The following is a 24,251-nucleotide window of genomic DNA, read 5'->3' on the forward strand; positions in this document are numbered from 1 at the left end:
TCTTCAGGTTCACAATCAGTTCAACTTCATCTCAACTATTCCCTTGTGCTACAGCACTACCAGTAGTAAGAAAAAAAAAAAGAAGATACCTATAACTGCATGGTTCACAGATTGGAGATCCATTATACAGAATTCTGCTGAAGTCACTTTTTAGACTATAACACAACTTGAAATACTTCCTGCTCTGAAGTGAGCTTCCAGATCCTTTAATAGGATCTTACCAAAGAAGCATTTGTTTAAATTTTGTCAGTGTTGAGTAATGCTAATGAAATCTCCTACAAATTTTGTTAATTTCATGAGAAGTTTATGCATTACAATAAGAGAAACATTTTTCTGAATCATAACATCAAGAGTATTTTAATATGGACAAAGCTTTCCATAGCACTCCAGTTTGGAGCAGAAAAGGTCACAGAATCACTAAGGATGGAAAGGACCTTCAAGGTCATCAACTCCAACCATTAATCCAGCGCCACCATGTTCCCTAAACCATGTCCTGACGCGCCACATCCACATGTTTTTTGAACACTTCCAGAGATGGCAGTGTGATCCTTCTGTCAAAACAGGCTTCTCAACTATTTGTTTACTTTGCTTTAGGTATAATTCAAACCATCCTCAATAGACTGAGAATAAATTAGCTTTTCTAGAAGAAAAAATTACTTTCTGTTAAGATGGACTTTTATTTTATTTAATCTCATTATTTGTCTTTCATCTTGATGTCAAAAACTCACCAGTGCTTTTACAGTTCTTTACAGAGTACTTATATGACTGGAGTCAGGAGAGGGAAGGGATGATACTGGAGCATCTCATTTATACACTTTAAATGGCATGTATCATTTGTAAAGCCTGTATTGCGTATTTCATCCCCACATCCTTTCCATCCATGCTGTTCAACTGATAGAAGCAATCAGCTCATCTCTGAATAGAATTCTTCAGAGGAAAAATCCATAGTAATTCTACATAAAGTTTGAATGTTTTTATATACGTGTGTGTATATATATACACACACATACATAAAAAACCCTCAGTTTGCTGAGTTTAGAAGATGATAAATGATAGTTTTCCCAGACAAAACAAGTACTCATTTCATTTTATAAATCTGAGCATGTTAAAATGTAAGAAACATAGCTATATTTTCAAATTACCTTAGCTCAGCCCTGTCTTGACATTGCAGTTATGCTAATTAAGGAACTTCAGTTTATGTCAGTCTTAAATTAGATGTCACTTATTTTTGAAACACCATGAAATTTAACCCTCTCATCCCATCCCTAAATAGCATCCCTACTAACATTCTACTTTCAGGGAGAGGTTGCAGCACCACAGCAGTTTAAGTTGACAAGAAATCAGGCTTTCATGATTCTCCTTGTGCTGATGCTCAGCTCTGCGCTTCCTGTGTGCCGGCCCTGGCACTGTCATCGCTTGGTAACCCAACTCAGGGGGACTGATCCAGCCAAGAAGAAAGCCTACCTCAAAAAAGGCATTACTGCTGAACTCCCAGAACTGGTACAGAAAGGGACACTGGCAGGACTGTGGGAGCTCCAACCTTAAATCAGCTTGAGCTGTTGTGAACATACACTCTCAAAGGATTCAAGAAAATCTGGTTTAATCTAGCCTTCAAGGAAAGACTTAGATGAATTCATTTTCTGACCATAGCACTCAACTGTTGTCTTAAACCTGTATTTCGTCTTCTGTACTGTACTTCTTGATACCTTCCCTCTCACACATATTCCATGCTCACCTGCCATTGTCTTCTTTCAGCTGCACAATTTTGAAATAGTTAAAAATATTAATTGCCTATTTTCCAAGGAGGTTTCCCCTCCCTTCATTTAGGGCATACAGAGCTCTTCAGCTGTTTGTTTTCGCCTCAGTGACTGTTTTCAATATCGACCACCAGCATAAAAGCTTCACTACTAAAGTGGAAGCTCTCAGAAGTCCCTCTATCCCATCTACTGAGGCTTCTTCACGTTTCCAGAGACGATCCTACTCTTTTTGTGAAGAGCTAGTTTCCTGTTGCCTGTAAAAGACAGCCAAGAGACACATCCAAGGAGATCGTGCTCTATAACTGGAATATGCTGTGAAGCAAGTTATTTCTGGAAGCCTTAGCCAAGATAGGCAACACGCCTTGTTAGGGTGTCTGCTACCAGACAAAGGCACCCCTCCTCTGCACCGTCAGCTGCAGCTACAGCCCTGTTATGGCCCGAGGATAACAGAAGGTGGAAAACTGCTCCCCAGTAAAGATTTATGTCTTGCCAAAGGATTACTGCCATTTGTTAAATGGGAGAGCACCCCGTTTACTTTTAAAATATTTTGATTACATTATATTAAGATGTCTGCGGTGGAGAATAAAGACATTTCGACAATGAAACTATAAACAGCTAAAAAAAACAGCAGTAGTGAAGTACTTTAGTTTGAATTGATTCAAGGCTGATGTGCCAAGAATTTCAGGAATGCTGCATATATTACAGACAAGTAATCTTGACAAGTCTCTCGGCACTTGGAAGTTCTTTTTCAAGACTATTGGTGGGGGTAAAATGGGGTGAAGGTAGTACTCAGTAAGGAGCTGGCAGTTAGTAAACAGATGTTTATGTAGTTACAAGATTTCAGCTCCTGGCAAGAATAAGATAACTTGTTTGATAAAACACTTAAGCATAATGTGTTGGACTGTGTAATTTTATTCAGACTCAGAGCCAAAAATTTTATCACGCAAAAGCATGCAGTAGCTTTTCAGGTTGGGAGAAATTCATTATAAACTTTTCTTTTACAGAAGAGCTCACATTCCACTCTCCTTTTTATTTTCAGAATTACTACTATGTGTGTGTAAATGGAAGTAAAGTATTCAGAGGATTTTTTTTTCCTCCTTTGTCTTAACACAAGTAGTCTGAGATCATATTTTTAAAGCTGGTAGAGGCTACTGATAAGAGCAATTAATGTAGCATGCTTCTACTGCAGCTACGTGCTCTAGCATAAAAGACCCTTAACCTTAAGGTATCCCCAAGTGGTGAATTGAAAGGCTAAGTCTGTATTCAGATGCATTCTTAATTAACCCCAACAATAGGGCTGCAATGGGAGGAGTAAAAACTGTACACACAGGTTATCTAACACGTAGAAACTTCGTGAAGTACACTTAGTAAAAATACCCAAATTTAACAAGGTCATTCTGACCTGGTTCCCTACCCAGCTACACAAGCTTGTGCTAGGACAAAAGAGAGGTGGGAGCAAGTGCTCAGAGGTGTTCCCATGCCACTGCTGATGAATATAAAACTTCAGCCCAAGGGAATCAAAAACGAAACATCCATTTCAGGGCAGCACAAAAAGGCTCCTGCCTGCCTTGGAAATAGGTGCTAGAATGTTTTCCAGCAACATGACCGTCTTTAGCCTAACTCTTACATTAAATAATAGATCACATACTCAAGTCCATACATCATCAAGGGTTGGATACAGCCCCAACTGAAATTGGCAGGAATGTATATGGGAGGGACACGCCCCAGGGCTGTCTCTCCCTTCCAGTAAATCAGTGACTGAAGTCAGCGGCGTTCTGTGCATCTGCAACACGCCAAAAAACACCAGAGGGGGATTTAATTTAAAAAGAGTTGAAACTTGTACCGTATGCCCTCCTCCCCACCATCTGGCTAGTGGGGACATTCTGTACAGATTCAACATGCCAACTGTCTATTCAGTTTTTTTCAAGGAAAAAAAGAAGTTTCTCTTTCAGTAAAAATATTAGGCAGTTCCCATTCCATCCTTAATGGCCTCGAACGTAATCCAGATCTATTGAGGAGCTCTGAGGATACAACTCTATTTATAAATAGAGTACAGAAACTGGCAGTGATAGATAAGTGAAAGGCTTGTTTCCTATTTGAAGTTCAGCTAGTAAATTACAACCCTAAAGATTCTACATACTATTTGAAAACTGCTCAGAATCTGTTTATATCTAATCAGAGACATGATTGCTATAATGTGGCTTGCATATTTCATATAATATATTTAAGGTCCATAGTTTATAATTGTTGTGGTTTAGCCCCAGCCAGCAGCTAAGCCCCACGCAGCCGCTCGCTCACTCCCCCATGGTGGGACAGGGGAGAGAATCAGAATAGTAAAAGTGAGGAAACTCATGGTTTGAGATAAAGACAGTTTAATAGGTAAAGCAAAAGCCGCACACACAAGGAAAGCAAAACAGGGAACCCATTCACCACTCCCCATGGGTAGGCAGGAGTTCAGCCATCCCCAGGGAAGCAGGGCTGCATCACGTGTAGTGGTTTCTTGGGAAGACAAACACCATAACTCCGAACTTCCCTCCACCTCTTCCTTCTTCTTCGTCTCAGCTTTATATACTGAGCATGACGTTATATGGTATGGAATATCTCTTTGGCCAGCCTGGGTCAGCTGTCCTGGCTGTGTCCCCTCCCAGCTTCCCGGGCACCCCCAGCCTGCTCGCTGCAGGCCAGCACGAGAAGCTGGACTGTCCTTGACTATTTAGCAACAACCCAAAACATCAGCACCTTATCAACATTTTCTCATTCCAAATCCAAAACACAGCCTCACACTAGCTTCTATGAAGAAAATTAACTCTACCCTGGCTGAAACCAAGACAATACTATTATAACATTATAAGAAGTATTAAGATACTGTTTTTATGAGATCATATTTATCATGTCACATCATATTTATCTTGCATTGTATATTTCTGATTCTTATCGTATCTATGATTTAATTATAAATTTATATATTTATATCTATCTAGTTTCTATCTAATCATGTATCTATGGCTTATTTAATATGCTGAACTAAAAAGATATCAAGCTGCAAACCTTTGATTCATCACTCACTGATCTGTGGAAAATCATCCATCCAGGGGAAAAAAAATAAAGCTATTATTGGAAGCCTCTGACTTTGTAGGAGCAACATGGATTAATTAGAAGTTACTTATGTGTGCATACAGTTGGAACCAAAAATCTTGGGTTTGCTACTCTAGAAGTTGCAGAACAGGACTCCTAGCGAATTTTCTTCAGTTGATATAGATTCCAGTAAACCAGGTGCTTTTAAGAATTTGTCTTTTATATCTCCCATAGTTTTCCACTCCAAATTATTCTTCCTTTTTGAAAAGTTGATCTTTGGTTGTTTACAGCCTCGCATCTTCAGCATGCATACACAGTCTGATGCTGTTTTTCACTTCCTGAGACAGATTACAAAGGATTTTAAATAAGCTAACCTTAGTGTTTCAGTTATTCCTGTTGATAAAGTCTGTTACATTCTAAGCCATAGTTTCACTGGAATATCTGAAGAGCACGTTTGGTTTGAAGAAATTAACCTATTACATCCTACAGAGTCTAATCAATATCCTACTTCTAGGGTCAAAGTATAAAGGATGCAGAACTGTAACAGAGAAACTGAAAATCAGTGAGAAAAAATAAGGTCCATTTTTAGATCTGCCAAAATGTTTAAAATTGCATTTTCTTGTGCAGTTTGTGACAAAAGGAAAACTACTATTTTTTCCCCTTAAATAAGTACATCTATTTTGAAGAAAAGAACAAGTGACTTCGTACATTACTGCAGCGCATCACACAATGGCTTCTGATCCCAACAGAAAAGTTTTAGCAAATATTTCTAATGAGTTTACTGCAGGTACACAAGCTTCACAAACACTTACCTTTAAGCAGTGGTCTTTTTTTGTTACATTTACATGATTTTGAACCAGTCTAGTCATTTGTGACAGTAATTCCATGCAACCTTTGAAAATAGCTGTGGCATGGCATCCTGTCCTTCCATGTAAAGTTAGCCCTGCTCAAACACAGTGCCTCTTGGAGCACTGTATCTGAAGGAGCAACTACGTGAAATTTGTTCAGGTTTAAAAGTTGCTAACAGCAATGCCAGCACTTCTGAGTCCTATATATAGAATGGTTCCAAATATCTTTTTTTTTTTGTTAGCCCTCATTGAAAATGCCACGCATTGCTATGAAAGGCAACCACTTCAGATTGCCATCACTAATTCAGGTTCTTCCTTTTGTCCTAAGGACTGAGTTCAGGCTGTAGTAGCCATTCCTGTGGATGCAAACACCAGAGAAATGCTGCAACCAAAAGCCCAATTCCTATAACACTGCTGTGTTACAAGCATTTGCAGTTCCTGGGCTTTAATATCATATTCTTTGATATTATGTGCTCGTTCCTATTACTGTGCAATTATATCAAAGATATTTGCCTATGCTGAAAAAAGTTTCTAATCCTTTTAGTTGCATAGAAAAGCTTGAAAGCATGAACTGCAAAGCTTGAATAGAAAGGCCAAATGAAATTTCTCTGAAAAGAAATCAGAATTTGAAAGGCTAAGCCATTTTTGTAATTGTTGGGATTGACAGTCCTGGAATTTCTAGCATTCAAAAGCATTTTCAACTAGCCTTTAATGCCTCTTGAGCATTTTCTGCTCTAATTAATTTAAAAATATGCTGAAAAATAGGGCTGCTATATTTCTGTCTAATTTCCTGGAGAGAAATGTGAATATATATACATGTTACTGTGTAGGTGAGCCCAACACCTCTCAATTGTGACACGTGTTCAGTACATCTGGTGGTGTGATAAGCTAGTTTGACAGGGCACAGCTGAAGAAATTCAATTAAGAAAACAGGAATCACAAGCATCTGTTTTGTTTGACTGTCTCAAAACTTTAAATGCTACCTAAATTTTGGTGGGTTTCTTGTCTCTTTGTGGCATTAGAGATGCCTAGATGAAGGTCCTGTAAATTAAATTGAATACATCTGTAGCTGGCAGACTTAGTCACAGTTTAAAAAGGGAGGAAACAGTGGGATGGGACAGAGAATTTTTTAATTAAAAATAATGTTTCATTTGTACACAGCTACAGTGACAGAACATATCTTAGTTCTGAAATCTTTTCTCTTGGCCTTCAATCCTTGACATACTTGTTTTACATACACTGCTCTACCAGTTATTCAAACAATGCTGTAAAAGTCCAGCTTAGTCTCTCTCTAATCTTTAAGCTTTCTACTGCACTGCCTATTCTGTTAAGGTTTTTCATTTGGCTAGATTTCAGAAATGGCAGCCAGCCCACTCCACTCCCCTCCCTCCCCAAGCAATAGATGTCATCACCAGCCATTCAGTCATGATACTGGCTTAAGTGGAGAACCTGATGATACCTGATTGAGATGATACCAGTGTCACTAAAAGTGCCTAAATGAGAAGTAATACTTCAGGAAGTGTAATACAATCCTATTTTAAACATCAACAATGTAAGAATTCTTCAGCAGACCATCTGTTAGACTCCAAAAAATAAATGAGCATTGACCATTTAGATTAATAAGTTTTCAGCTTCTTAAAATAAGAATTTGAATAGTATAAACCATTAGTCAAGAGCTGTCACAGTCCATAAGCATCTAGATAAGTTCTTCCAAATGCTAAGGGACTACAGCTCCTCTCCACTTTTGTCAAAAAGGCAAAAGATCAATGCCTTAAGATTAGAATCCTTGTTTAGCATAGTGGGTTCTTCAAGTGGTTTGTATTAGTTGCTGTTCTCTTATGACAATACCAAAACCTGCTCATCTTAATGTGTGTATATATCTATAGACATAGTATATGCTTGAAAAATTCTCTAGTCATGTCTGACACAAAGCAGTGGAGACCCAACTTATATTTCAACTATGAGATGGTAATTCAATGGAGATGTTTACCTGAAGGAGCAAAACATCCCAGCTTCAATACTAGTGATCATAATTCAAGAAGAAAATCTACTTAGCGAGGAAAACAAAGAAACTGCACATCCCTGGAAAATTTCATACAATCCTGACAGGAATTTATGCTAAACTTTCTACTGTAAACACACAGAAAGCCAAACCAGAGCAAATGTGCATTTCCTCTGATACAGTCTTTCCAATATTGATCCAAATGAGCTTAGAAGCAGCTGATGTGACAAAGAGGATATCTGAGCTACCCAACTCTATTAGAAGACAGTTTTCCAAATGAATTTGTGAACTGCAAGGAACTGTTAGGACAGAAGAATAATTTTGACATGATGGTATTAAGCATAAATTATTAAACAATGTAATACCCATCAGCTCCAGAGATTCACAAAGTGTTTCAGATTCTGGACATACCACCCCAGGAATACATAGCAATCAGTGCTTTTTATGCTTCAGAACAAAGAACAGAAATTAGGGAAAATGTTTCATTAGAGAAATTAGTCCAGCCGCTGTTTAGCCACAAAAATCATAGCATCTTAGTCATTCAAAGCAAGCAGCGCTTTTAATGTGTCATCTCAAATTTAACATATACATAGTTTTTACATGTCAAAAAGTATACCACTATTATTAAACAAACTTAACTTGACATGTCTAAAGCCATTATAATGTTTTCATTAATAGCTATATAGATTTCTTAGTTGTCCTAGTAGAGAAGTACTATGTCATTTGTAATTCCTGCATATTTTATAGCATGCTTATGCTGGAAACTTGAGGCAGCTACCCCAAATGCATCTTTAGATACAGACATTTTTAGAAAAGCAAGAACAAAGCCAGATGACAGGTGCCCCCCTCTTATTTTTTTAACCTGATAGCAGCGCTTGGACTACCACAGCCATAATACAAGCATTATCACTGTTACAACACTGGCAATAATAGATCTCATGTGTCCTATGCACAGTAAGAGGCAGCATCATTTCCAGCGAGAGGTTAACTTGTGTGTGATGGGAGGTACCGTTAATCTCCGAGCAGAGATCAAGCACCAGCTATTTCAGCAAAAGCTGCCAGATCATTTACTGGGCACTGTGTCCCCTTCAGACCCTTTAGCTGCATCCTCAGTATCTCATCTCCAGGCTGACTAGATGTCCAAAATCCTTCCCACTTGGAAGAGGCGATTCTTGCAGAAGTCTTAGATTGTCACTTGAAGACACGAAATGTGTCCTTTAAAATGCCCGTAGTCCTACAATTTCAGGAACTGTGTGTCAAGCATATGTCAGATTCAGTCATACTAATGTTGCTTGGCCTGTAACAAATACATTTACAGGCAGAAGTTCAACAGTGCCATTTTGATTCAACTAATGTAGATTTTAAAGCTGCGAGGAATTATTTCTGTGATCCAGGCTGATGCTATATGTAACAGAGAACTTCTGTCTGTAAACTGTGCACAAAGGCTATAACCTCTATTTTATCTATATAAAATATTTTGTAAGCACCTCTAACCAAAATTTCAGCATATGGGCTGGCAACAGATAAATTATTCCGAAGGTTAAATACTGATTGAAGGGTGTACTTTATTTCCTATTTGCATGCAGCCTGCAAGCTTTTCTCTCCTTGATTGAAGGCCCATCCTTTGTGAGCGCTGTCTTCCTCAAACAGTTACTTGGAGATAAGACTTTGACTGTCAAACTGGGCAGAGTTGCCATTTTTGAGGAAAGCAAAAGGAAAGGCAATAGAACAATGACCTACACGAGCAAACATCTGACAAGCTCTGTTTATACTCGCATGAGGAACTGTACTCTGTTCCTACTCGGACCTTAGAGCAACTTACAAATCCTGCCCAGTCACAATGACAACAGTGCTTTGAAGGAAAGACAGCTTGATGCAACTCAGCATAGGGGCTATTATCCAACTCTAACCAAATTAATTTGGAAAGCAGTGGCTGAACTGAGAACGAGAGATAAATAAGTTTTCATGGCAGAAAATGGCTCTCCCATGACAGTTAGGGAAATATCCTGCCTGGTCTCCAGCAGTGTGGTGTCCTCTGCTTGATTCACTTGTTAACTGACTAAGCTGCAGCAGGGAATCAACTGCCACCAGGTATCTGAATCAAGTTTCAGCTATGTTCTCCAGGGTAGGGTTTGGTTGGGGTTTTTTGGGTTGTTTGGGTTTTTTTTTTTTAAAAAAAAAAACAAACAAACCACCTTTGAGGTGACAACACTGACTGGAGCTTTTCCAGTGTATGGAAGTACTCATGATTGTTCCCCCATGCATGATCTCTTTGATGAAGTGCTGCTCTTTGAGGCAGTTTTAATAGGATGCCTCCCCTCTGGTGAAACCGCTGTCTTTGAGATTCTTCTATCCGTGAGTTCCACAGTTACTGGGGAAGATGGACAGAAACAGTTCACTTCCTTCATAAAAAAGACTGAAAAGGCTTCTGCCAAAGCAGCTGTGTTAATTGCTAAAGACATACATACTCTCAATGCCAAGCACGGTGTACAAATCATTCTGTGCTGCCTCAATTCTGGACTTCCAGAGCTCATTTGGTGGTTTCCCTAAAGGATCAAATCCCATCTGTTAATGCTCGTGTGCAGAAGCTCATTGATGGTATTACTCTTACGCATGAACTGTTAGCTAGAGAAACTATTTTAGCATTCATTTTGTGGCGGGTGTGTAGCTCAAAAATAATTCTAAGGAAGTATTGGCTGGAGAAGCTGTAAGAAATGCCTATTTACTGCTAGGATTCCAAAAAAAAGCTGGTGGTTTCTCAGCACAAAATGATGGTTCCTCCATTTTCTTTAACATTAGTCAGATGTCCTTTGGAAGCTGATTGTAAAGCAAAAAAACATCTTGTGGTTTCTTTCAGGAAAAAGTTTTATCTGGGTCCAACTGGCATTTTCAACAGGAAGTCTAAGTTTTACGGCCCTGTTTTGGAAAGAGGTAACCTTACAATACTCTTGAAAAGTCATTGCCTCAAATGCTAACTCAGGTACACTCAAACTAGCAAAGGCAGAATTTATTTCTTGCTTTGCCAAATTAATTGAAAAATTACTTCAAGGAAAGGAGATAACCCTCCCAGCATACACACCATTATACAAGCCACATACATGCTTTCTATTGTATTTTTTCTAAGCAGAGAGGCCTCTTAGACACCTTGAAATAATAGGCCTTTTATGTTTTCAAGAAAATAACTGGCATGTTTATAGCTATACCACAGCTTTATCAACAGGAACAAAGTTTTCTGATTTGTATAGTCAGAAGTGGGACTGACTGGGATTAGTCGGCCATGTCATTAAATGTCGCGTTTACACAAAAGTCATTGCATAGCCACTGAGGAAAATTCATTTCCAGGGCTACTCAGCCGCTGTTTCAGGATTTCTTGCAGTCACTTCCAAGGCTAAAATTCACAGGGCTTTGGATTTTCCAGCCCCCCCAAAAGAAGCAGTAAACCATATGAAAACATACATTATATTTTCACCTTCTTTCTGGTGTCTTCCTTTCTGTATCTTCTAAGTTCCTTCATTACCATTTTTATTTGGAGCTTACTTTTTAAGTTATAAGAAAAATATTCTACTTCATATGTCAATGACATTTCCACATCCTAGGACATTGTTTCCTTCATCTCCTTACCCAGGCTGAATTAATTTAAAAGCCTCATACCTTCTAAGAACTTATTCATAATAATTTTAATGGACAAATTCAATGTAAAAAATTAGATAAGAATTACTTTTTAAAAGATACTTTCCCATAATAAATAGCTATATACAGATCTAGATAAAAGCTTCATTTAACCAGAATTACCTCCTAAACTCAACTATGCTGTTAAAATGTCACTTACTCTCAAAGAAACTCTACCATATAGCCATAAAACATATTCTCATACCATTTCTATAAAGCTTGTCAAGAAGCTTTCAGATTTTTGTGCCTCAAAACATTCAAGATTGAGGTAAAATTAGGAGAGAAAAATCTTAAAGATCATAAATAATTCCATTATTGGATCATACCAATACTTCATGAAGTCCATGCTCCTGGGCCTGGCATGTTCAGTAAGGAATGATTCCAGGGGATCCGAGAAAAGGAAACATTTAATACACTGCCAGTGTGGAAATAGTCTTCCGAAAACATACTGTATACCTGGAGCAAGCAAGTTTATCCTTCTTAGTATTAAGTCTGGATGTTCTTATCTATACATGTCCTTCTTATAATCTGTTTATCTCTTGGACTTCATAAGATCCTGTGGTAATCTCCAGAATCTGTCATTTCTGAACAATATGCATTTATTTCACAGATTTAGTTCTTACTGAAATATTTCATGTCTAATGCTCTTACTGGTGATCAGTCTCTGTAAAGCTTCTAAGCAACCAGTAAACAGGATTTTTAGTTGTCTAGTTTCCAGAGTAAAATGCAACTCATTAAAGTAGGCATGCAAAGCAGAGGGCAGATTGAAACCCCATTACGCTTATTTTAATGATGTATTTCATTTAAAATGTTTGATCAGTGAACAAGTCTCCTAGGATGTGTATCTGTTCACCGTGGTGTTCCAGAAAAGCAGTTCTTCAACAAGCCTCATTACATTCACTGCATAATATCAGGCAATGTAAAGAGAATGAATAATATCACATTGAGTTCATTTTATATTGATAAAGCTTTGTGTCTTGGGACTAACATGCTAATAACCACGTGAATGCTTGTTTTGATTAAATGGATTTCTTCCAGCAGTTTGGAGCAGCAGTGCCAGAAGATACTGCACTGAAAATATTCACATTCTTACACATACAGCATGATTTAATTTAGCATCAAGTTACAGGTTGCTCTCTAAACCATTCAATCTCACCAATTAACGTTCAAGTTATAACTGATTATGCATCCTCTGAAGTTCAGCTGTCAGGACAAACCTTGACCATCTCAAAGTCATTAGCCAACTAGCCCTGCATACATCCTCTGCTTGTGATTTTTGCCTCCGTGACTGTAAAAGCAGCACTATGAGCATCAGACAAAAACTGTCTGAACAGTGCATGACAACAGCACTGTTAGCCCTCCTGAGCTTTACTTTAATACCTGTTCAGATCAGTAATGGATGAATATTGAGAAAACAACAACAAAAAAGTCAAAGAAAAAGCATTTAGTCATCTACTGATACTTATTAAAAGGCATCGAGCCAGTATTAAGCAAACAATCCCAAGGACTGACCCTGCGAGATAAAAGAATGTGCTTCTCAGAAATAAAAAGCTCATTCTCAACACCATGCAGAGCAACCTGCTGAGCTCATCTGCACTTCCCACCCCGTAAATGTTTGTAGAGTGAAAGAAGCAAATGTTAGTATTTGGTGAATATCAGCCCTGCCAACATCGGACAAACCCAAGGAGAATGAATGTGATGTTCCTTTAAGCATGTAGTGCTTGAGCTGTTAGCCATTGTAAAAACATTCGAAGAAAGAAAATAATGAACATTACTGTACCAAAACAGGAAAAGCAGATTTCTCCCCACCCATTACAGTCCTGGTGGTTTCCCCCCCCCGCCCCCGAAGTATATAACGTCAAAGGAATGTGCCTTTCTTTGCTTGCTGACCTCTCATTTAGAGAATTACAATATTCAACATCATCTAGTGCACAAAGAGCAAAGAAGTTTAACTGTTTCAAAGGAATGCAGAATTTCAGCTCTTGTTATAGGCTGCTTCTGAATGCTCATCACATAACTTAATATTGAGCACCTACTGGATGAAAGACAAGGGTAATTCAGAGATGGCCCCGTTCTAGACTCATCCCTTCTCCCCCCACACTAAATAGCTTCCATTTTCTTGTGAAACAGCCACAACTTCAGATAACAATTCAGTTCTCCTAAGGATATTCACGTTGCATTTAAGTCCAGAAATCATGATTTACCAAAACATTTAAGAAACTAAGTTACAAGCCCTACTGCCAAGAATTCAATCTTTTATTTAACATAGCTTTACATGACAAAGAGCCCAAATACTGACCAGTCCCTCCCTACACCTGATCTCAGACTAATTAACATCTCTTGGTAGAGACAAAGCCCTTAAAGCACAGAGAACAGCAGAGCATGATGTTTATGCCTAACAGAAGAGTTAAGAGAGAGGAAGTCTGGTTTATTTTATATACATATTTAGGAATTAATTTTCTCAGCTATACCCCCCCTCTCCCCAGTGTAACAAAGGGATTCAAGACTATAAAAACTAAAAGGAAGTTTAACACTTTCTTCCACCAGCTAGGATGGAGATGAGTGATTCAAGATGAACTGTAATTACACTGAAAACTGCTCATGACAGCAGTGAGATATGGATTTTTGTGATCCTCAGACAGGTAACAACTACTTAAAACTTCATGGCCTCAGACCCCAATTGCTTTAAGTATCCAGTAATTTCCTCAGAGTCAAAAAATATTTGTTTTCAGGACCAGGTTTCTCAAAGTCACAAAGCTCTTCTAAAAAACTTAAAAACAGAGCCATTACTCCCAGATACTGACATTTAGAAAACAGTGCAGCTAAACTTCTGATCCTCTCCCTTTAAGATATACAGCCAGGTCACCCACAAGGTTACAGTTGAAGAAGGGTTGGTTGGTTTGTTTTTTTAATTTGTTTTTACCTTGTCTTGAATCTTCTTGTCTTTCACCGTCGATACAAGTCTCCAAATTGCACGGATAGGAAGCTTTATGAAATAGAAGACAGACTTGTGCAGCAAATTATCCATAATTTAAGCAATTTTTATTACTGCACAGTTAAAGAGGCTTCCCCGCCTGGAGTTTGAGATCTGAATGCATGTTTTCTGCCTCTTCCCAAAGATCAGTAGTCCTCGCCTGTTGCACGGTCCTTTTCTGCGGAGCAACTGGTGCAAGCCAAGACATCAAATGCAGAGCCTACAACAAATGACCAGTGTTAAGTGCCACAGGGGCAGCGTGAGCTGGAAGAACTGAGGGGCAGTTCTACCAAATGCAAATCATTTCCCTGACAGCGTGTTCTAACAGCCCTACTTCTGGTAAGAATATTCTGCTGAAAAAAAAATCAAACAACAGTAACTATGTCTGGATTTTTTCCTACCCCTCTCACTATGAAGAATATATCCTAACGCCTCTTAAAGCTTGTTCAGCTGCAGTAAAGAGGTTAGAAAACTGCTGTTTCTAGCATATTCCACCCTCCTCCTGAAGCTGTGTTTCACCAACTGCAGTGTCTGATTTCACTTTTGTTTCGCACACAATCCTGTTACGTGGATTTCAGCCAGATTAATGCTTTCTTTCATTCTCCGCTTTCTAAACTGGAACTGCAAGGCACCAGTTACAGGGCAGAACAATGTAAGCTCTGATAAAGCTTAGCTTGCAATTGGAGCCTTTGCCTTGAATCTTACCTGCAAACTCATTTCCTTTCAAGTCATTACATTTCTCTTTCTGTGAGCCCTTCCCTACTTTGATCAGCAGACAAGTAATAAGTGTTTGCCTGGCTTTCATAGTGGATGGAAAAGTAGCAAAGCACATTTCTGTCAGTTATCATCCTAAATTCTTGAGTTTTAGTTATGGATGTTTGAGTTGTTGTTTCCCCTTTGTTGTTGATCTTTTAAGCAGAGAAGTCCCAAAGAGGAGCTGGATTCTTACTACAGCGAGGCAAATCAGTCCTCACTACAACTCCACAGCCATTTGGAGATTAACTCAAAGTCTCTACTAATGTATATATCTGTCTATAATAAATTATTTAGAGCTTGGCTAATACTACAGAATTTGTCCTGAAGCTATTAAATAGAGCTGCCAAAGATTAACCAGCCAGAGCAACGTTACAGGCTTCCTGCACATCAACATCTGTGGGAGGCAAAAGAAATAATTTCTTTACCTTGTCAGCACAGTTTGTGGAAAGTGATCCATGTGGTAGAGAAATAATATTGCTTGGCAGGACTCCTCCCACTCATCCCTTCTAGGTCTCACAGCTACGAAAACAATCTTTCAATGGATCCAGGAAAGGATCCAAGACAGATTTTCATGTTTGTTTTCAGCATTAGCTCATCCCACACTACTCACACATATCCTTCCCTTCAGGTTTGGAGGCTTGACACAGGCAACCGTTCTGACATTTCAATGCTTGGAAATCTTCCTTCAACAAATCCGTTTTGTGTTCCTAAATGTCTGTTTGGCTGCTTATGCTTCAGCCCATCTGTTTGGATGGCACCAGGCCTGCTTACAAGGTGATCTTCCAGTTTCACTTCACTTCCCATCCAAAGATGCCAACCAATTTTGGGCACTCGGCACAATAGCTCTCCTGCGCTCACTTTGGTACAAAGCTCTGCTGAGTCAGAAACACAGCTTCTGTGCTTTACCAAATTTGTTGGCACTTGCATGGCTCTGACCACCTGAACAACAGAGGCAGAAAACTGGAGTTGTCAGCACTGGAAATTGCCAAGTATACTTGTTGCTGTGAAACCAGGGGAATGTTATGAAGATCAGCGACGCATCATAGCACGAAAATTTTAATTGCAAACACTCTGCAAAGCCAGGATTACCATAAGCAGAAGGACAAGGATAGTAAAACCGAAGACACAAGACACAGATGTAGAAGATCCAAGCAGGTGAAAGCATTGAGCTCCACTTTAAAATGGACAAATACCAGGACATATTTGTTTTGTATAACCTCTAACTTTTATCTAAGATCACAGTATTATGGTTTATGCCATTTGCTGAAAAATCATGCCAGGCTGAAGATGCTTCTTTGCAAAGTTCTGAAGTGCATTACCAAGCTCTTCCAGAAGAATGGACGACTTGTCTAGGCTTGTTTCAGGCTGGCCTAACATCAGTGCTTCAGCAGCCACCCGTACGCCCACCCCTTGTGTGCTGCATATGGGTGCTTACTGAGCACAAAGGGAGACATCTGCAGTAATCCAGATGGCTGGAGCCTCAAAAGCGTACTGCAATCATCTGGTTGCTACATAACTTGGCCTTGGCCAATATGAGAATTCTAGAAAAACTTGCACTAACAAGAGTGAGATAGTGGTATGTGTCACTAAGTTCTCCCCCTGCTCCCCTTTAAGAAAGGCAGTAACAAGCCAAGGAAAGCAAAGACAAGCTTTCAACATACCATATCAGCTGTCAGAATGTTTTAGTTTAAGAGTTTTAATGAAAAATTCTCTTCTCTCTGGTTTAAAATAATGTGACAAAAATTTCCAAACAGGCATTCTGACACCTGAAAGAACAGTTTCTTCTTGTTTCGCCCTGTGTTTTTATTAAAGAAATCCCCTGGTTTCTTATGCCATGATATATCTAAAAGGAAAAGAATGAACTTTAGCTTTACCTAGGAATGAACCCAATTTATACTAAAATAATGATCCATTACATGTTCAGAAAACCACAAACAACAGAGACTAAACCCCTCAACCCTGGCATGGCAACTATCCAGTATCAACAAGAATAGCATTAACCTATTTGTTCAAGTAATGCATGCAGTGTCAACCAAGGAGAATTTAGCAGTTCTCACACAGTACTTAGACAATCTTATCCCGTATTATAAAAATCTTTAATGACAGTAATAAAATATATCACTAGCAGCCAAAATCCACAAACAGCTTCCAGATCCTGTTGTAAAAGACACAAATAATTCTCCCAGTGAGTGGGGGGGGGGAAAAAAAAAATCTATATATGCATCTATATAGGTATATGTGTATAGCTATATAGATACATGTACGCACACATGCACAACACCCGCACCCTGAAAACACAGCTAACCAACAAAAACGGACCGTGTCTTACTACTCCCTGAAAGCTGCCAGTATCCGGACAGGTAGCAAGATGTAACTCCTGCTCATTGTGAGCTGTTTTGTCACCTTCTCGTATCATCCTGGTGTCTCAGCCAGAGACCTTCATCTTCCAAAACCTTTCGTTTCAAAGTTCCTTGGGCCAAGACTTCTCTATCCCAATGAAGCCATAGCTTCTGGATTCTTTAAGCAAGTGTTGCATTTTGGGTTTGTGTACTGTCACAATAAGAGTTTGCTTCTTCCCCTGTCTCCCTCCACCTTATTGCTTTGATAAATGACAATAATTCCAGCATAGCTGTTAGTATAAGATTTTCAACTAATTTAATTTCCTGTTCTTGTGAGCAGGATATATTAACTCAATTCTGGTTAAAACTTGATCCAGTTTGCATCATTCAAAATAAAAAAAGAACTATCTTCAATAGGCGTCACTGATAGAGATTTTAATGAAACAGTATATTTTTAGTTCCATGACCAGATACAGAAGTACAAGACAGACATGGGTATACTGGCGGAAAGAGTCACAAAGATGATTAAGGAACTGGAGCATCTATCATGGGAGGAGAGACAGAGAGCTGTGACTGTTCAGCCTGGAGAAGTCTCGGGGGGGTCGTCTTAATGTGCACAAATACACAAGGGGGAGAAATGAAGAAGGAACCAGATTTCTCAGCAGTGCCCTGTGAAAGGGCAGGAGGCAATGGGCACAAACTCAGATACAGGAAGCTCCATCTAAATATATTTATTTATTAAACCACTGTAATAGCGATGAAGCACCTGAACCTGCTGCCCAGAATGGTTGTGGATACTTCAACCCTGGAGATATTCAAAACCTTACAATCAGTCCTGAACAGTCTGCTCTTTCTGACTCTGCTTTGAGTAAGGGTATTAGACTAGATGATTTCCAGGAGTCCCTTCCAACCTCAGCTATCCTACAACTCTGTGAAATTACAAGATATTACTATTTAAAAAGTCCTAAGCATATGTAAATTATTGATTTGATTTTACGTGTTGATTCTGTGTGAAAATAAGTACTTTTTAAAGAAAGAATATATAGTTATAAAAATGTCACTGGTATACTGATTCCCAAATGTATAGATTCATTGTTGGGGCAGTGCCAAAATATAATATTTAATTTTACTGCAAGAAAGAGCTTGCTTGAGTTTTCATAATGCTGTTCAAACATAACACAGTACTCATGTATAGAGGCATTCACACAGACTTGTACTACAAGTTTTGTTGCAAATAGCTTACTTGGAACTGTTTGACCAGGTAACTGGTCTATAATTCCTCCTAGACACCAAAGTATTTTGAGATTTTTTTCTTTTCTACCTTTCCCACACATGCATGAAGTGCATGCTTCCCCCCTTTCTTCCTAGGCACATCCCATTCCCCAAGAATACTAAGTCATGAGAAGCAACTGCCTGCAGTGGTACCTTTGCTTTGCCAGGGCCTCACTCTAGATGACAAAAATCATTCTTGGGGGGGGGGGGGGGGGGGGGGGAGAGAGACCACAGCTCTAAAAAGATGCTCAAAAGCAGCACCCATTTCTGAAAATTTCTTTCCTTTGTTAAGTTATTCATGTTCACCAGCCTTCCCCACCAATCAGAGCATACTTGTAGCTGGTGGGAAGAGGTTGATAAGATGGTAGATGGAGGCTGAGATCTCTACACTTACGTTCTGCTACATTTTCCATGACCAAAGCAGCTCCTTCCCGTTACATTTTGCCAAGTACAAGAATGCATCAGGAACTAGCATCAGTGGATCATACAAGGGTGCATGATTAAGTGCCATTGGGCCGAGAGGTGGACTGTCAGTGGAGCACACTGAGCTCACATGCCTCTCAGAGGCTGTGTACACATATCTACAGCTCTGCATCGCTTTCAGAAATTTTATTCCTTTACCATCCAACTTTGAGGTCACAATTGAAGAGTTTATTTCACATGGACAAGAGTTTGAAGCTTTACACTTGCATTGCCACACTGGAAACACAGAATAGATGTCCTTATGGCTACTGTCCTACAAATTACCTCCCTTTTACTCTCTGCACAGCCAGAGAGTAAAAAGACTATTTGTCTTTTTAAAGCTCCATGGTATTCGGATTTGTGCCCCTTTTGTTACTCACTCTCCTAAGTTCTTTTCTGTGTTAGTGATCTCTAATTAGCAGTCCTCCATTTTATAAAGTGTCACCCTCTAGTGCACTAACATTTATCTAAATTAAAATCTCACCCTATTTAAAATTTGCCTCTTACTCTAAAATCTCTTGATCAATCATTCTGTAGCTACAACCTGGCCTCTACAAATTTGATCAATGCATGCTTATTTTATCTTCCAGATTGTTTAATAGAAATTTTAATTAGTGTTTTCATTAATTAATACCAGGCCCAATACTGATCCAGAGATATCCTATTTGATAGCTCCCTCACCACTGGTGTTTCACTGTTAATTATTCTGATACTGTGGCCCAGGCAATTCTGTATTCGTATTAAAGGATTATGAAGCAGAGAAAGGCTTTTTTCCTACCAAATTCTTCCTGAAAGAGCTTCCCACACGTAGCAACAAGAAGCCATAGTAGAGTTAGATAACAGAAATCCACTGTGTTTTATTTGTCTAGTAAACACATAACATACTGTGGACTATTAACTTTGTCTGAATAGAAAAGATCAACTAATTATTCAGATGTGTCTCAAAGGAACAAGAAAACATCTTCCTCACTGTACTGATGGACTGTAGGTTAGTCTTAGGGTGCTTGATGGAACAGTAGGGCTAGAAAGGCCAGGCTGAAGCCCACTGCCTCGTAACCTGGCAGCCAACTGAGCTGCTTCTCACCTCTCTCTCATCCAAGGTCCAACACAGTCTTGTCTGCCTAACACAATTAATCTTCCTATAGAGTTGCTGCACAGTAACTGTCCTCAGATTTGCCTTCAAACATAGGAAATCAGGCAGCCTATCCAAAAACCCACTAAGCTCCTAGCCAGCAGAAAACACCTGGCGAGGCGGCATGGGGAGAAGTATTGCAATGAAGGAGGCCTTTTCTCATTAGCCTTCCTTTTCTCAGACACAAGTCTTCCAGCTCTGAAGAGGACTCATCTGAATGTTTTCCACCTCTTCCCCAGAAGAGTCCTATGCAAAGGCACTTTCACAGGAGGTTTGCCTCAGGTGGAGAACACTCACAGATACAGCACAGTACTGGTCTTTAATGGGCCCACTTATTTAAGACATAATTAGGTCAGACTAGTAAGAAAACCCTCTCTTATTTAAGCACAAGCTTTACAGAAATTGCATACTGGACACTAAGGACTAGATCTGCAGAGGTACTTAGGGCTAAGAAACTCCCATTCTTGCTGGGAGGCCCATAAAAGGCTTTAGAATTTTTTGTGTGTGTGTGTGAATCGTATTTCAAGAGTTATAGTAAGAGCCAGAAGTGCTGCTTGCTTTTGACATACCTTCCTCTTTTTCACACCTAAACAAGAAGAAGGTCTTTCTCAAACTAAGTCTGATTCTAGCAATTCACCCTCAAACACTTGGCGCCAGCTTTTAAAAATATTTCTCACATAAGACAAGGGACAGATAACAGGGCAATTCAACATGTATTCTATTAGATTTGATATACAACATTCTCCTTGAAATTAAGGGGGCACTTTAGTGAAGTGGAAGAAGCACCTTTTAGCAACTCAACTTTGCTCCTCAAACTTTTTGTGCAATATACTCTGCTATATTTCCTTATGGCTTTATAACTATATAAAACTTTTTTCTTTCTAAACATAGCTACCATCCCCAAAATAATTCAACAGCTGAGAATAAAAAAAACCTAACCTTTTTTCCCATCTTCTCATGTTCTGTAGGTCTTCTTTTCCTTTCCCTTTCTGAAGCCCTTCCAAATACTCCCCTAGGAACATATCCCGTGATAAGCCTGCTACACACCACAGAAGAAAGGAAGGGGGATTGCATTACTGGCTTTATAAGGCCTCACTTTGGGGCCCCTTCCTCTCACTTAAAGAGACCTAGCCTAACCTATGGTTTAAGGAGAGTACTGGTAGGTAACTAGAGTTTTTCCTCTTCTCTTTGTGAAGACCTCAGATTTGAGGCTGGTGAAGTAAGCGAGCAAGGAAAAGCGAGGAGATACTGTGAGAGCATGAAACATGACTTATCCTAGAGTAGAGGGTGGGAGTCCTGCCAATGACAGGATATAAAGGATTTAATTGAAAACACATATGTAATTTGTAAGCTGGTGGAGAGTAAGGACCAAGTGCTGAGCACCTGAAACTCCAGGTGCAATTAATAGTTCAGCTGCTTAGCATCTACTGAAAAAAACACACCCTACTTTATAAGAGACTCCATTTTTAAAGGTCTGTTCCCCAGGCCAGTTCACTTCTCTATTGATCAGATAAAAAGAAGAATGTATTGGGAACCTACATACAGCAAAAAGAAGAATCAGCATGATAGTTTAGAATAAAAGCTTGGCCAACAGGCTTCTGAATTTCATGTAGTAAATTGGCAAATGCTTGGCTTGAAGAATGGTATTTGAAAGTAAAAAGACACTCAGAAAATGGATTCTGGAAAATTGTGTCTGGTTTAGACTTTTATCTGTTTATGTATCAAAGGACATTCTTCCTAGTAGCTGCATGTCAATCTGTTCTTTCTGCTTTGTACACACTCTAAAAGTTGTTTTAGGATTGAATTAGCTGTCAGTTTTGGATAGCCTGGATCTCTAGTGCACAGGATATACAGCCACTTTAAAGACATCAAGCAGAAGGTATTGCTCACATTATGAACAGATGATCAAAAAAGTATGCCTAGAGAATGAGATGAGGCAGTATTATTTTCCATTTTAGAAACCAAGGATGTGACTGACATCATCTCGCAAAAAGCAGCTGCAGAAATGCAAAGACACAAGACAGCCGATGGTCATCAATAGTCATACAAAAGCTTTTATAAGAAGAAGGATTGAAAAGATGCAAACTGTTTAGAGCAGGCAGGAGACAGACACAGAGGGAAATAAAAGACAGTACAGAAGAACAAGGTACAGCAAAGGGCTGAGCTCTTATTTGCTTTTACCCTACACAGGGGAAGAACCAAGCCACAGCACATCTGAAGTGCAGGAAAGAAGTCTTTTTTTTTTTTTTTTTTTAGATTTTCTTTTGAATAAAATAGGAAGTGATTAAAATGTGGGTTTTTTTTTTTGCTGCAGGTCATCTCTGAAGTCAAATGCTACTCAGATTCAAAAGAAGATTGGACTATTAAGCATATAATGGGAACATTCATTAGAAAGGGCACAGGCTGGGATACCAAACTGTATGCTTCAGGGCATGAGTCCCTCATCAACTCTAAGGAATTAGGAACCAGACTTTTGTAAGCAGTTACCCTGGCAGACAGGGAAAGAGTTGGTAATTTATATATGACACTTCTGACCCAAAACACAAGGGGAGGACACTAAAGGAAATATGAATAGAATTAGCAAAGATACAAGTGAATCAACATGTGATGACTTAAGAGGAAAACCCACAACTTACTCTTTAGAAAAAGGGATGAAGCATCAGTTAATCAGCCAGAGAGAAACAGAGTGAGGTTCTGAGGTTTAGCCCAGTAAGGTGGAAATGTGAGCAGACAGGAAAAGTGCTCCAAATTTTTGAGTGGAAGAGAAAAATGCATCACAGTTCTAAAGAGGGTGAAACAGAACTGCAACATATTGAAGAGATTAATAAATTGATTTTTTTATTAAAACAAAAATTGCAGTAAACCAAGTTACAGAGCAGATGCAATATTAAATTTTTAAAAGTTTTGTTAACAGAATTGGATGCTTCTCTGAGGGAAGCAATTTGTCTAAATGATTTGCTATATGTACTTTCTCATCCTGAGCCTGGACGTGGTTCAATTCTAGCACAGGCGGAAGGTAACAGAGAGATGATCCTTCCACAACAGCACTGAAACTTATTGACAGGAAAGGACCATGAAACTTCAATTTTGTGTTTGGTGCACAGAAATAATCATTCATCAAGGTTGTTTGACACTATCTTCCTTTGACTCCAAATTCTCGAGAAAGGCAGGCAGGAAGAGAAAACCTGCCACTGATTTTCTGTCTCATGAGGCAAATTTGATGAACAGATTCCAGTTGCAAAGTATGCTGTGTTACTAACTTCTCTCAACTCTGAACACACCATATGTTGATAGAAAATCTGTTGGTAGCTGGAGTGTTCTTCATTATCCTAGCATAGCCTCAAGCATGCCATAAACCAACTTTTAGCCCAGGCCATTTTATATCTTCCTGTTTGAAGTCAAAAGAATCCCCTGGCAAACTTCTTTTACAGAAACCCAGCAAGATACATCTTTTTCACTTTACCTTCCCTTTAACCCCATTGCTGTAGTTTATTGAGCAGCCATGTGCATACATACCCCTAACCTTTGTGTTTGGCATGGTAACCTTCAAATTTGTACATTCTTGGAAGAGAATCCTTGTGAAGATGTAACTGAATTGTAAGATCCATGGTGCTGCATGATCAAGCAGAATATTACTGTCAGACCTATCACTTTTGCTCCCACTGTGTGGGACCACATGTGCTAGATTCACATGACAAGAGGGGAAGCAGGCAATATGATGGGGGTGGCAGCTGGGGTGTGTACCTGCGCCCCAGAGAGAAAGGTACACAAAAGACATACGTGCACAAAACACCAACCCTTCATCACCTACCCCATGCTCAATGGTCAATGGATCACAGACTGGGTCAACGACCTGGTCATAGCATATCAGACCTCAGAGTGGGCTACAGGCATTGGTGTTGCACAGCAAAGCAGTGAGATATAAAGCTAAGAGATGGGTAGGTGTGAGCCATGGGGAAACTGTG

General features: G+C 39.2%; 1 protein-coding gene across 1 annotated transcript in view; it reads right to left on the bottom strand.

Annotated features, from left to right (window-relative positions):
- ATP2C1 (ATPase secretory pathway Ca2+ transporting 1) overlaps nucleotides 1-14,379 on the bottom strand; it is a gene marked incomplete at both ends in the record, with an annotated part of 67,672 nt that extends 53,293 nt beyond the window's left edge. Inside the window, one exon of the mRNA XM_082014701.1 lies at nucleotides 14,275-14,379. Within this exon, the coding sequence (XP_081870827.1) occupies nucleotides 14,275-14,379 (105 nt within the window). The remainder of the gene's footprint in view (nucleotides 1-14,274) is intronic.
- Nucleotides 14,380-24,251: the final 9,872 nt, after the last annotated feature.

The sequence above is a fragment of the Phaethon aethereus genome, assembly GCF_964289735.1.
Source record: "Phaethon aethereus genome assembly, chromosome: 2".
In the NCBI taxonomy this organism is placed as follows: domain Eukaryota; kingdom Metazoa; phylum Chordata; class Aves; order Phaethontiformes; family Phaethontidae; genus Phaethon; species Phaethon aethereus.